Source organism: Mesocricetus auratus, unplaced genomic scaffold, assembly GCF_017639785.1.
Source record: "Mesocricetus auratus isolate SY011 unplaced genomic scaffold, BCM_Maur_2.0 Super-Scaffold_4256, whole genome shotgun sequence".
In the NCBI taxonomy this organism is placed as follows: domain Eukaryota; kingdom Metazoa; phylum Chordata; class Mammalia; order Rodentia; family Cricetidae; genus Mesocricetus; species Mesocricetus auratus.
In genome coordinates, this window is record NW_024429182.1 from 59,073,133 (window position 1) to 59,088,832 (window position 15,700).

The 15,700-nt window shown below is 41.7% G+C and overlaps 1 protein-coding gene across 1 annotated transcript; it reads right to left on the reverse strand.

The window, feature by feature from the left end:
* Nucleotides 1-5,581: 5,581 nt before the first annotated feature.
* LOC121134494 (olfactory receptor 13A1-like) lies at nucleotides 5,582-14,767 on the reverse strand. Its single transcript, XM_040732906.1, has 2 exons — nucleotides 14,750-14,767; nucleotides 5,582-6,526 (listed from the first exon to the last, which is right to left on the reverse strand). The coding sequence occupies exons 1-2, from the start codon at nucleotides 14,765-14,767 to the stop codon at nucleotides 5,582-5,584; spliced, it is 963 nt and encodes a 320-aa protein (XP_040588840.1).
* Between the last annotated feature and the right edge of the window lie 933 nt (nucleotides 14,768-15,700).

Sequence of the window (15,700 nt, forward strand, 5' to 3'; positions counted from 1 at the left end):
AAAAGACAAGTATGGTATGTACTCACTCACATATGGACTTTATATATGGATCAGGGGAGTGTCAGCCTACAATCCCACTGCCAGAGAGTCTGGGAAACAGGACCTTTAACCCATGCCTTATGGAAGCAGAGGCAGAGACCCACAGATAAACACTGACCTGAACTCAAGGAACCCAGTGACAGAGAGGGATGACTGATGAGCATAGGGGTCAAGACTGGGCTTGTTTAACCCACAGAAACAGCTGAACTCAACAAGGGGGAGCTCCTGAACCCCAGATTGATGGCTGGGAATCCAGACCCCCTGAATGTGAGTGTCATTGAGGAGGCCAAGACAATCTATGGGGACTTGGGTAGTAGATCAGTATTTATCCCTGGCATACAAATGAACTTTGGATGCCCATCCCTCAATGAGAGATGCTCTCTCAGCCTAGACTCTTGCGGGAAGGCCTAGACCCTGTCCTGGATAAAATGACAGACTATGGACATGCCCCTTGGGAAAGGAGTGGGGACTGGGGGAGGGAGGGAGGGGATGGGGGTTTGGTGGGAGGACATGGGAGGAGGGGAGGGAGAAGGAGAGAAAGAGGGAGCTGGGATTGACATGCGAAGCAACCTTTTTTTTCTAATTTATATTAAAAAATAAAAAAAGACAAAAAAAGAAATAGATCTTACTAGAGTAGAGTTCTCTTTGATTTGATCTCCTTTCCCATGGAGGCCAACTCCCCATGTTCCTGGTACAAAGCACCAAAGGCATGTGCAGTGACTAAGGCATATTGGCTATCAACATAGATGTTGACAGAATGGCTATGTCCCCATCTTAGTGCCTGGGTTAAGGCTATGTGTTTGCATTTTTGGCCAGTGTCCCTTTGGGTTGAAATTGAAAGAGACCTCATAAAATATCAGTGGGACTGTAATTGGCTTCATCACTCCACACACCACTGAGGCTAATCATTCAGGGAGCTCAAATCGTCTCAGTGTCACCACAGCTGCTCCTGCATAACTGACCCCTTCCTGTACATAACTGCTTTCATTTGTGAGTAGGGTCACACCTGACTTCCTGGGGGACTGGTCTCAAAGATCCAGTAATCCATATTGTAGGTGGTCAATGACCTGGGTGCCATGGTAGACCTGCTGTTATTCCTTGTCAGGCAGGAGGTATGGTGGGTTTAACACTGCAGAGGGTGAGGACCTGATCCTGGATGCATTATTTTATGAAGATGATAGAGACCCTCAAGGAAGAAACGAGGAAATCCCTTAAAGAAATAGAAGAAAAAACAAACAAAAAATACATGAAATGGGGTAAAAGGCAAACCAAAAAATTCAAGAAATAAACAAATCTCTTAAAGAATCTAAAGAGTACCAAGAAAAAACAACCAAACAAATGAAGGAAACAACTCAAACAGTTGAAGTATTGAAAGCTGAAATAGAAACAATAAAGAAAACACAGAATGAGGGGATGCTGGAAATAGAAAAGCTGGGCAAACGATCAGGAACTACAGATGCAAGTATCACCAATAGAATACAAGAGATAGAAGAGAGAATCTCAGGTGTTGAAGACTCATTAGAGGATAGACAGCTGTCAACCAAAGAAAATCTCAAAACCAATAAATCCCTAACACAAAATATCCAGGAAATATGGGACACTGTGAAGAAGCCAAACCTGAGAATAATAGGTATAGAAGAAGGCGAATAAATACAGCTCAAAGGTACAGAAAACATATTCAACAAAATCATAGAAGAAAACTTCCTTAACCTAAAGAAGGATATGCCTATGAAAATACAAGAATCTTCCAGAACACCAAATAGGCTGGACCAGAAAAAGAAGTCACCTCGCCATATAATAATCAAAACATCAAACCTACAGAATAAAGAGAAAATATTAAGAGCAGCTAAAGAAAAAGGCAGACCTCTCCGAATTACACCTGACTTCTCAATGGAAACTATGAAAGCCAGAAGATCCTGGATAGATGTCCTACAAATGCTAACTGAACAAGGATGCAGGCCAGACTACTATATCCAGCAAAGCTTTCAATTACCATAGATGGAGAAAACAAAATACTCCATGAGAAAGCCAGATTTAAACAATATGTATCCATGAATCCAGCTCTACAGAAAGTGCTGGAAGGAAAACCTAGACCTAACGAAGATATCTACACCCACAAAGACATAGGCAATAGATAATCCCACTTTTCCAAACACCAAAAGAAAAAGGGAGGAGAACCTACACACAATAACTCCACTACCAATAAATCAAGCACAAACAAGAATCATCAATCAATGGTCATTAATATCCCTCAACATTAATGGCCTTAACTCACCCATAAAAAGACACAGGCTAGCAGAATGGATTCAAAGACAGAACCATCCTTCTGCTGCATACAAGAAACACATCTCAGCTTCAGAGACAGACATTACCTCAGAGTAAAGGGTTGGGAAAAGATTTTCCAATCAAACAGACGCAAGAAACAAGCGGGTGTAGCAATCCTAATATCTAACAAATTAGACTTCAAATTAAAATCAATCAAGAGATGAAGAAGGACATTTCATATTTATCAAGGAAAAGTCCACCAAAATGAAGTCTCAATTTTGAACATCTATATCCCAAATACAAAGGTAACCACTCATATATGGATTTTAGACATGGATCAGGATAGTGCCAGTCTGCATTTCCACTGACAGAGAGTCTGGGAAACAGGAAAGAACTTAAGAGAGATATGCATGGTACCCCAGAGAAGAGGAATGTGGCAAGATCTTCTGAACAGATTGGTAACACGGCAAGGGGTGGGGAGGGGGAGTGGGAGATGGATAGAAGATAGGGGGAGAAGAGGAAGAGGGAGTAGGTCATGGGGGAACAGGAAGGTTGAGTGGGGAGTAGAATAGGGGGAGAACAGGATGAGAAATATCATAAAAGAGGGAGTCATAGGTTAAAAGACAGATCTGGCACCAGTGAGACCTCTAGTGATCTAAAGGGATGACACCAATTGGCAAGCTAAGCAATAGTGGAGAGACTGCCTTAAATGCCCATTCCTGATAATGAACTTGATGTCTACACTATATGCCATCCTAAAACCTTCATCCAGTGACTGATGGAAACAGAGGCAAGCACCCACAGTTAAACACTGAACTGAACCCATGGAACCCAGTGACACAGAGAGAGGAGCGATGAGCAAATTGGCAAAGAATGGGCTGGCAAAACCAACAGAGACAGCTGATCTGAACAAGGGGGAGCTCTTGGACCCCAGACCAACAGCTGGGAGGCCAGTATGGGACTGATCCAGACCCTCTGAGTGTGAGAGTCAGTGAGGAGGCCTGGGCAACCTATGGGCCCCTGGGCAGTAGATCAGTGTTTATCCCTGGCATACAAATGGACTTCGTGTGTCCATAACACAAAGAGGGTTGCTCTCTCAGCCTGGACTCTTAGGGGAGTGCTTGGACACTGCCTTGAGTGAAATGACAGACTCTGGATATCCCCTATGTGGAAGGAAGTGGGGATAGGGTGGGAGGTTGGGGGGGATGGTGGGGAGGTGCGGGAGGAGGAGAGGGAAAGGGAACTGGGATTGGCATGTGAAGCAAGCTATTTAAAATTAAAGTAATAAAAAAGCTAAAAAAACCCTTGTCCTTGATTACCTTAATTATCAGGTTACAGAAGCTTAAATTTAGTAGCCAGTCATATGATATCAAGCAGATGGTTACAGCTGTAAATTTCTGTGTGGGTTCAAGGAGTAAGGGTTTATAAGAACTCATTTTCCAGAAACTTGACTCAGAGACAAATCACTATTAGACACTATGATGGATGCCTAGCAAGAAACACATTTTCTTTAGCCATCCCTCCATCATGATAAGAATTCCCAAATAATGTATTTAAGAGATATATTCTTGTACATGTGTTTGTGACCCTTTGTATACTAACGTGTGGCTGATAGTCAGTTGTCCTATTGCTTATATAGCAGTCCTGACACTCATAACAGAAGGAGTGGTACAAAACAAGACTTGAAGCAAACAGTGTCAAAGAACCCAACAGATCAAACAGTCCAAGGCCAGTGATGCACAGATGCACTCTTCATTGTCACCATAAGTGAATTAAAAATACCCTAGGAAATCACTGAGGGACACTTCTGTCCATGCATCTGAGGTGTTTCCACTCTGTCTGGGTAACTCTAGGAACTGGGGACTAGAAAACCCAGGCTAAAGGAGAAAGCCAGATGAGCACAGGTGTTCCTGTAATAAGTGTTCTGCGCCATCATGATGGAAAGACACTTACCCTCCCCCACTGCCCCCAGTGCCACAAAGCCATGCCTCACGATAGACCAATGCAAAGAGCCAAGTGTCCATGGACTGAATCCTCTGAAAACAAGAGGCAGAATAAAAGTTTTGAAAAGGCATTTTGCCCACGAGGATGAAGAGTTGATTAACACAACATACCTGGTTTGCATCACAAGCCCTGGTGTGGCCCAGCACATAAGAGGAATAAGGACGTAGATGATGACTGTGTTTAGTCAGAAAAGGACCCAGCATCATTTCTGCAGCAGTGGCTGCAGACTCTGCCCTTTCTGTACTGATCTGTCTTCCTATCAGTGTCTCATCACTGGCTGCAGATGCTCTTCCTTTCTCCATCTTTTCCTCTGCCTCCTCAGAGTGTTTGGAGAATTTTAGCTAGGAGTGATTGGTCAGCATGAACAGATTTCATTTCTAGTGTGTGCTTTTTTGTTTTGTTTTGGTATTTTTTGTCATATTGTCTTGGATTTGCTTTGCTTTTTGCACACACACAAATAGAGACAGACAGGCAGACAGACAGACATTGAGAACCCCAGTGATCAGATGGGTAGTTAAGTAGGTAGGTGGACTAAGGGAGTTGTGTTATAGGGGGAAAAGTGTTGGCCCTTGCATTTTAGTTTATGATCCATTTTTTATTTTTACTCATAATGTGAAGGGAGAGTTCCAGTTTCTATGCAGATATTCATCTCCTTTCTCCAAAACCCTTTAATCTTTCTCATGAGTTCGAGTGTCATCATTGTCATGAGTAACCTGGAACACACACGTGAATTCATTTTTGAAGCTTAAAACTGGACCTCTGTTCCTCTAATTGCCTTCCTGTCTATGCCAAGAAGACTATCCTTGACTTCCACAGCTCAACAGGAAGTTGTGAAATTGAGAACCTGAGCCACTCAACATGTGTCTTCTCAAGACACTACAGCATGCTGGCACCTCAAGATTGCTTATGAAGTTTAGACCCATTAGCCATAACTCTGAAACAAAGCTCTGTGTTGTTTATAGGGTGGCACTGGATGAAAAGGCTTTATTTTTTCTCTATCACCATTGTCAACCACCAAAAACCTTCCAAGAAGTAGAATGTGGCCATCCACATTTAGATAAACTCTACTTTTGAAATGGTTTGTATTTATCAGGGAATAAAGCTTGAGTGTTTTGTTTACATTGCCTCTAAGAATCTTGTTTTTGAGGTTACAGTAAGTGGAATTGTCCAGTCCTTGCACCAGAGAATGGTTTTCTAAAACAGCAGCAGGTACACACCAGCTCCATGAGGCTGTTCTCAGGAAAGCAGGTGTAGAAACAGCCTGCACATCTCACTAATGAGAGAAAGAGGACAGGAGTCTCCCCAGGGCAAGCTTGACATCCTTGTTCCTCAGGGTGTAGATGAGGGGGTTCAGGGTTGGGCTGAGGACTGAGTACAGCACCGAAGTCACTTTGCTTCTTTCTGGGCTGTAGCTGGAAGCAGGACTGACATAGGCGCAGAACACAGATGAGTAGTACACGCAGACCACGATGAGGTGTGATGAGCAGGTAGAAAAGGCCTTCTGCTTGCCCTCGGCAGACCGCATGCGCAGGATGCTGGCGATGATGCAGCCATAGGAGAGTAGGGTGAGGAAGAAGTTGATGCCTCCATAGAAGGCATCTGCCACAAGAGTCATAATGCTATTCACATATGTGGGGCTGCAGGAGAGCAGGAGGAGTGGGGGAATTTCACAGAAGAAGTGGGTGATGACCTTGGGGCCACAGAATGACAGTCGTGTCATCAGACCAGTGTTGATAGATGCATTCAGAGCACAGATGGACCACACACTGAAAGCCAGGGCCCCACACATGTGTGGGCTCATCCTAGAGCTGTAGTGAAGAGGATGGCAGATGGCCACATAGCGGTCATAGGCCATGACCGTGAGCAGCAGCAGCTCAGAGGATGCAGACCAGACAAGGAAGAAGAGCTGTGACATGCACCCCTTGAAGGAGATGGTGTTTTCCTCAGACAGTACCAGGCCAAGCAGTGCCTTAGGCAGCACAGAGGAGGTGCAGACAATATCCATGGTGGCCAGGTTGCACAGGAAAAAGTACATCGGACTGTGCAACCCAGTGCTAGAGGTGACCAAAACAATGATCACAATGTTGCCTATTAGCGCCATTGTGTAGAGGGTCAGGAAGCAGCCTATCAGGAGAAGTCGTAGACTCGGGTTCTCTGAGAATCCTTCCAGCACAAACTCTGTCACCATGGTCTGGTTGGAACTTAGTATCATATTCGAGTGTTGTTTTCTTTTTTCAACTGTGTCTGTTGGCTTCTGAGAAAATATGTTTACCACTTCAAAGTCTCGTTTCCAAACTTTATCCTCTCAAACTTGTCCACTGTCAGAAAGGGAAGGACTGAATGTATTTCCTTCGTGGATGTCTCTTGTCCCTTATTGTCTATACCACACCATTTGAAACAACATGTAATTTATTACTTTTGATTTCCCACCTAGAAACTTTCCCCATGTAGATTTGGATCAAGAGGTACATCTGCTCCTCCCTCATCTTGAGCATGTGGGTTGATTGGAGCATCCCTCACTCAGGACCTGCCCGTATCAGTTGAAAGCACTGAGTTCTCCTGATAGTCCTGCAAACAGCTATATGCCTCTGTACACCTGTATTATCAATTTGATGACACATTTTTGGATAGACATATACTCATGTGCCTTCCTTTTCACCTGGGATACTGACTTCTCAATCATTTTTTCTCTGATATTTGGAGTGGGGTCTCTTCTACCCATCTCAACCTGATAATTTTCATTCCTCATGGACATGTAGGCATGAATTTTCTGAATTTTACTTGCTGTGGTCTGTGAGTTCTCTTTTGTTTGAAACTTTCATGACTCTCACCCACTTCAAGTATATCACCCCAGAGATCATTTTTCAAAATCCAAACCTGTAAACCCCCAAGCGTTTCTGCAATTTTCTGTCTCGGGAAACCATAGTGATGTCAACATCAACACACCCACATCTGGAGTCATTGCATGATCTACAGATGTTCCTGGGTGCTTCCAGTGGCCTTGCATTAAAGCTTATCTTCACCTCCCCAGTGTTTCAAGATACTTGTATTGTAGAGCACAGCTTCATCTCTCTGACTCATTGTCTTACCTTTAGTCTATGCCCTTGATAGATCCTTAGTCAATCCCCTGTTACATGAGCCAAGAATGGTGTTCTTCACCCTCTTAACTCTCATCCAACTGACCCTCAAAACCTGTAGCTATAGCTTTCTAAATGTTATAATTCATGTTCTCACTGCCTTCTTCAGTTGTTTCATAATTCCTTGATTCTTGCCATTTCTAACATTTCCTGTTTCCTCCTTTATCACCCAAGGACTACAGAGTGTGCACCTTGTGATAACTAGACCCCCTTCCCCTAATCCAAATTCACTATGTCTATCCCCAGTTCTTCACCAAATCACATGCATGTTTGGCATAGAAGATGCTTCTGACATCACCCTTTAGCCTTCTCCATAGGTTCCTTATGAGTTCATATGTGAGCACAGTATTTTCCTATCTAAGAACCTGTGTGTGACAATTATTTATAGTGCTACTACTCTGGAAATATTCTTTGCTTTGCAGCTCCCTTTCAGTGCCCTCATGGCTGAGAAGGTTCACAGCATATCAGTCAGGGAAGTGTGTTCCACCTACTGAACCCAGTGGCTCTCATGCTCACCACGTCTCCACTCTGCCCCACACCAGTCTTCTAACTCTTCATCTCAAAATCACATTTTATCTCCCATATCTTTTCCATAATAAGGTTTATAACCTATTTCCTGCACCATGTACGTAGGAAATGTTGAATTTTAAAATGGTTGTCTCCATTTCAAAGCATAGATATTCAAACATTGAATTTACCTTTTGCAATCGTACAGACAGTGTTATGTCTGACAATGTTTCTTCCCTACTCTCAAATTTATTTTATGACAGAATGCCAATGTGTAACTTGGTATTAAGAATGATGCTAGACTGAGCTAGAGGGAAATATTTTTAAAAAATGAAACTTATAAAAAACATTTTCTGTCTGACAGAATAATCTTGTTAGCTATAGCACATCAATAAAAATCTAATTATTTGGATAATAACTTACTGATTTCTAAATGGAACATATGAGAAGATATAACAGATTAATATAAATAACAGGATTATTTGAGGCAGAAACACTGGAGATCTGAGGACTGCACACAGCAGATCCCAGCCTGCCCAGAGACTACCAGCTTCCAAGTTCCATTCTCCACCCATGGGGCAGGCAAGGCGAGGGTCCAGCCTACTCAGAGTTTGCTAAGGCTCCAATAGTAGGACTGCCTCCATCCACGCAAGAGGAAAGCATATTGGATCTTCTCCCACCCACTGGAAAGAAACCATGGTTACATACCCACCAGGGGAGAAAGAGACTCCTTCTGCACCCACAGGAAGAAATGATGGGAAGGAGATAATACAAAAACACACCCACCAACAGAAAAACCAACATGACACCATAAGAAACTAGAGAATCTACACCTGCAAGACCTGAACAGTGCTTTGCAGAAGAAGTAATACAGATGAGAAAGACATTAAAAAAACTTCATGTAAATTACAGCGGCCCTCAAAGAGGATATGAGAAAATCCCTTAAAGAATTCAATAACAACACAAATTGCAGAAACCCTACAATCTCTTGGAAGTTGAATAATACAAATTGCACCATTCCTGTGTCAATGAAGAAATAACAAAAGAAAATAAAGACTTCCTAGAATTCATTGAGAATGAGGACACAACATACACAAACTTATGGGACACTTTGAAAACAGTGCTATGAGGGAAGATCATATAGCACTAAGTGCCCACATGAAGAAACTGGAGAATAGTTACACTAGATAATTAACAGCACAACTGAAAGCTCTAGAACACAAAGAAGCAAATTCACCCAGGAGGAGTAGACGCCAGGAAACAATCAAATTGAGGGCTGAAATCAATAAAGCAGAAACTAGGAAAACAACACAAAAAATCAATGTAATAAAGAGTTGGTTCTTTGAGAAAATCAACAAGATAGACAAACCTTTATTCAAACCTACCAAATGACAGAGTGTGAACATGTAAATTAACAAAATCAGAAATGAAAAGGGGGACATAACAACGGACTGTGGGGAAATACAAAGAATCATCAGGTTGTACTTTAAAAACCTGTACTTCACACAATTTGAAAATCTAAAGGAAATGGACAATTTTCTGGATAGATATCACTTACCAAAATTTAATCAAGAACAGATAAGCAATTTAAATAGACCTATAGCCCCTAAGGAAATAGAAGCATTCATCAAAAGTCTCCCAACCAAAAAAATCCCAGGTCCAGAAGGCCTCAGTGCAGAATTTTACCAGAAATTCAAAGAACAGCTTATACCAATTCTTCTCAAAGTATTCCATGCAATGGAAACAGAAGGGTCTTTGCCAAACTCTTATTAGAAAGCTTCAATAACCTTGATACCCAAGCCACACAAAGACACAACTAAGAAAGAGAACTTCAGACCAACATCTCTCATGAACATTGATGCAAAAATAATAAAATACTGGCAAATCAGATCCAAGAACACAGCAGAAAACTCATCCACTATGATCAAGTAGGCTTCATCCCATGCATGCAGGGTTGGTTCAACATACGAAAATCAATCAATGTAATCCACCATATTGACAAGCTGAGAAACAAAAATGTCACTGGATGCTGAAAAAGCCTTTGACAAAATCCAACACCCCTTCATGATAAAGGTCTTGGACAGATCTGGGATAACAGGAACTTACCTCAACATAATAAAAGCTATATACAGCAAACTAACAGCCAACATCAAACTAAATGGACTGAAACTCAACACAATTCCTCTAAAATCAGGAATAAGACAAGGCTGTCCACTCTCTCCATACCTCTTCAATATTGTATTTGAAGTTCTAGCTAGAGCAATAAGACAACAAAAGGAGATCAAGGGGATACAAATTGGAAAGGAAGAGGTCAAACTTTCACTATTTGCAGATGATATGATAGTTTACATAAGTGACCCAAAAAACTCTACCAGGGAACTCCTGCAGCTGATATATACTTTCAGCAAAGTGGCAGGATACAAGATCAACTCAAGAAAATCAGCAGCCCTACGATATATGGACAATAAAAGGGCTGAGAAAGTAATCAGATAATCATTTTTCTTTACAATAGCCACAAACAACATAAAATAGCTTTGGGTAATGCTAAACAAACAAGTGCAATACCTGTATCACAAGAACATTGAGTCTTTAAAGAAAGAAATTAAAGAAGACACCAGAAGGAGGAAAGATCTCCCATGATCTTGGATAGGTAGGATCCACATAGTAAAAATGGCAATCTTACCGGAAAAAATATACAGATTTAACGCAATCCCCATTAAAATCCCAGAACAATTCTTCACAGACCTTGAAAGAACAATAATCAACTTTGTATGGAAAAACAAAAGACCCAGGATAGCCAAGGCAACCTTATTCAACAAAGCAACATCTGGAGGCATTACCATCCCTGACTTCAAGCTTTATTATAGAGCTGTAGTCCTGAAAACAACTTGGTATTGGCACAAAAATAGATAGGAAGACCAGTGGGATCGAATTGAACACCCTGATATTAACCCATACATGATTTTCAACAAAGAAGCTTAAAATATACACTGGAAAAAGAAAGCATCTTCAACAAATGGAGCTGGCATAATTGGATTCTGGCATGTAGAAGACTGAAGATAGATCCATGTCTATCCCCATGCACAGAACTTAAGTCCAAATGTATCAAAGACCTCAACATCTATCCAGCCACACTGGCCCTCTTAGAAGAGAAAGTGGGAGGTACCCTTGAATGAATTGGTACAGGAGACTGCTTCCTGAACATAGTTCCAGTAGCACAGGCACTAAGATTGACAATTAATACATGGGACCTCCTGAAACTGAGATATTTCTGTAAGGCAAAGGACACAGTCTGCAAGACAAAAAGGCAACCCACAGATTGGGAAAAGATATTCACTAACACCACACCTGAGAGAGGGTTGATCTCCAAAATTTACAAAGAACTCAAGAAGCAAGTCTCCAAAACACCAAAGGATCCAATCAAAAAGTGAGGTACAGAACTAAATAGAGAATTCTCAGTAGAGGAGGCTAAAATGGCTGAGAGACACTTGAGAAAGTGCTCAACAACCCTAACCATCCGGGAAATGCAAATCAAAACAACTCTGAGATACCATCTTATTCCTGTCAGAATGGCTAAAATCAAAAACTCCAAAGACAGTTTATGCTGGAGAGGATGTGGAGAAAGGGGAACACTCCTACACTGCTGATGGGAGTGATGATTGGTACAGTCACTTTGGAAATCAGTATGGAGATTCCTCAGGAAAATGGTAATAAACCTACCACAAGACCCAGCAATCCACTCTTAGGCTTATATCCAAAAGATGCACATTCACACAACAAGGATGTCTGTTCCACTATGTTTACAGCAGCATTATCTATAATAGCCAGAACCTGGAAGCAACCTAGATTCCCCTCAACTTAAGAGTGGATAGAGAAAACGTGGTACATTTACACATACTATTCAGCAGAAACAAAACAGTGGAATCTTGAAATTCTCAGGCAAATGGATGGCACTAGAAGAAACCATCCTGAGTGAGGTAACTCAGTCACAAAAAGAGAAACATAGTATGTACTTACTCATTTGTGGATTTTAGACATCAATTAGGGGAGTCCCAGCATAGAATCCCACTGCCAGAGAGTCTGGGAAACAGAACATTCACCCAGCGACTGATGAAAGCTGAGGCAGATACCTACAGACAAACACTGAACTGAACTCCTGGAATCCAGTGTCAGAAAGGCAGAACTGATGGGCAAAGGAGTTAAGACTGGGTTGGTTTAGCCCACAGAAACAGTTGACCTGAACAAGGGGGAGCTCTTGGACCCCAGATTGATGGCTGCGTGGAAAGCATGGGACTGACTTAGACACCCTGAGTGTCAGTGAGGAGGCCTAGGTAATCTATGGGGCCTTGGGTAGTATTTATCCCTGGTGTACAAATAGACTTTGAGTGCCCATGCCACAATATGGGATGCTTTCTCAGCCGGGACTCTTGGGGAGGGCCTAGGCCCTGCCCTGGATGAAATGACAGTCACTGGATATCTACCATGAAGGTCCTTACCCTCCCTGGGGATCAGAGTGGAGATTGGGTGGGGTATTGGGAGACTTTGTGGGGAGGGCAGGGGAGGAGGGGAGGGAGCTGTGATTGACATGTGAAACAAGCTTGTTTCTAACCGAAATTATACACACACACACACACACACGCACACACACACATACACAGACACACACACACACACACACACACACACACACACACACATTTTAGCCAGGTTAAAAAAAAGAGTATTTCAGAGGGGTATCTTGTGTGCTAAAAGTACTTACTCTTCCTTGGAATGCGTCGGCATTTTCGGGCACAGGTTATGGTGTTCTATATGGTGTTTATGCTAAAACCCTTTCATTGTAGGTTAATGGTTTAAACATGCAAAAAGAAACTCAAATAGTCAAGGAAATAGAAAACATATAAACAATGCATTTGTCCAATGTAACGGAAAGTACTATATCCTCAAGAACTCCTTTGACACAATAAATAAAAAACCCATAGATTGATACTGGGGTTCAAGCTGCAAGCTGAAGATCAGAAATGCAAAGCAGGCAGCCACTAGCCCTAATCTCTACCTCAGACTGAAAGGTGATCCTGGCTCCACCAACCTCGGACTTTAATCCCAGACTGCTATGCTGTCTTCAACATGGCTAGAGAATCCTGAGACGGAATGCTAGCTCTGAGGCCTTGATCCTTTCTTATATTCCTCCCAGGTATTTACATCAACGGCATGAGTTCTGTTACTCTTCACTCTTATGTAGGCCATGGTGGCCCTAAACTAACAGAGATTCATCTGCCTCTTAATCCTGAGTCCTGGGATTAAAGGTATGTACCACCATTGCCTGATCTCTATGGCTTGAGGATGACTTTACTTTCTGAATCCTCTGCCAAACTTTAATAAATCATAAATAACACATCACCAGAAAGGTCATAGGATGAGAAAGGTATACAAAGGGAATTGACATGTGTTGGCACAGAATTTAACTTTAGGAATATGAGTTCCCTACATTATGGTAACCAGCAGCCTGCTCAAACTCAGGAAATGGAAATGAAATTGCTGCAAATCAAGGAAGGGTTCATGTCAGGTGTAAGGCCAACTGAGGAAAAGCAAAACAAAAAAGGGGTGGCGGATGGAGAAAAAGCAAAAGCAACCAGTTCCTATGGGCCCCAGATCTATTTGAAATATTTTTCATTTCTATTTACTAAACTAGCAATATTTTTTTTGATTTTTCAAGACAGGGTTTCTCTGTATTGTTTTGGAGCCTGTCCTGGAACTTGCTTGGTAGACCAGGCTTGGTCTCGAACTCACAGAGATCCACCTGCCTCTGTCTCCCGAGTGCTGGGATTAAAGGCGTGCGCCACCACCGCCCGGCTAAACTAGCAATATTTTAAAAATACCAACGCTTAAAGAAAGCACTCTATAGCTGTTTTGTTTCCTTCCATTTCCCCTGCCTCCCTCACATCCCTCCCTCATTTATCCCTCTGTTCTTTTCAATCTTTCTTTGCCTTGCTCCTTTCTATTTGCATGTTTGAACCTTTGACCTACAATGAAAGGGTTTTAAGTTATTCCTAGATGTCCATCAGGGTATGAAGGTAGTACATAGCATAATGGAACAAACACTATTTAACCATAAAAAGCATGATCCTCTTTTATGTTTAGTAAAATGGGTGGGGATGGAGAATGACATGTGAATAAAAGTAAGTCAGGCACAGAAGATAGCAACCATATTTACCTCTTATATGCGGAAATACAAAACTGTATCTTAGTAGAATAATGATTAATAGACATGATGATGACAAAGATGAGGAAGTATTAAGGAAGCTAGAACAAAGGTAACCAAGCACATTTAGAGAGAAACTTAGGTTCTAAGGCTCTGCATTATGGAGTGACTATACTCCATGCACAAATTAAGACGAAGGGAGGAGCTCAAAGTTTAAGAAGACAGAGATGACAAAGCCACAGAAACATAAACATGTACTGAGAATATTTGTGAACATATTGACATGCCAATTTATGTCCCATCAACATGTGCAGTGACTTGTTCCAAATAACAGCATTGGTTGACACTATTCATGGTAGCTAGTCATATTCATAACACCAGTTTAGAAACATGTATTACAGAAAAGCCAGATATGAATAGAAACAGTATGAATGGAGTCCAACGTTTAAGATGAGCACAATAACTGTTCACAATGAAGTTATGTGCTTTCATGTGGAGGGCCATGCACTCACAACCTGATCTGTAGTAGAAAATGCGCAGCTGTGTTACCTCTTAATTATTGTGACCTGAATAAGAGGATGTAGAGGACATCCGGGATCATGACAATGTCCTGCATCTTTATGGAAGGAAATACTCTGTAAAACACATTGAATAGGTAAAAAAGAATTCAAACCTCTTCCTTTAGTGTATCTTGAAAAGTATAAAGAAAAATTACTTTTTGTTAAATTTTGTTTAACCAAAACCTTGATATCTATCTTGAAAATATTTAAAGTATATTAGAGCAAATGGAATGTATATTCAGAGTAATGGGAGCATATGCTTTAAGGTGGAGACAGGATACACCATTGAGAAAGTGCAGAGCTCAGCCTCTATAGAGTAGGATTATTACTGAGAGGCCACATGGAGACATGTCTTCTAAACAATGTAACACAATGCCTTCGCCGCTCTAGAAATCCCATAGCAACATGTACACTTGTGTTCATTTTACCGCAGTGAGAGATGGGATGTGAGTGTGTGCACAGCACCAGACAGGTCTCAACTGAACACAACAAAACTTCAGTGATTCCATAGCATGCGTGCTGAATTTTTTGGTTAAATCTATGCCAACAATAAATAACATGTTCCACTCAAGTTCACTGTGAACACTTAGAATCGAGAACAGAACAATTACAATGAATGTCTGAAGCCTGATAAACTTGTTCTCTCAGTAAATGGATTAAGGGTTTGTTTAGGCACTGGGCACAGACAGTGCAGTGACAACCTATAATATCCTGTAGTGCTATGATGAATAATGAGCTCCTGTCCTAGGAGACAGAGATACCACCAGGGCTCTTGTTTGTAAACCTTGAAGCACCAAAAACTGGAGCTACCAGTGACATCGGAGAGATGCCCAAAGGTGGGATTCCAAGTCTACATTGAGACAGATTATCACACTGAAGGGGGTCTTTGTTCTTGAAGAACAAACAGTGAGAAGGAGATTAGAAGATTGCCAAGACTATGAAACTATGATGGGCAAAGGCTGGATTAGACATAGGACTTTCACATAGAC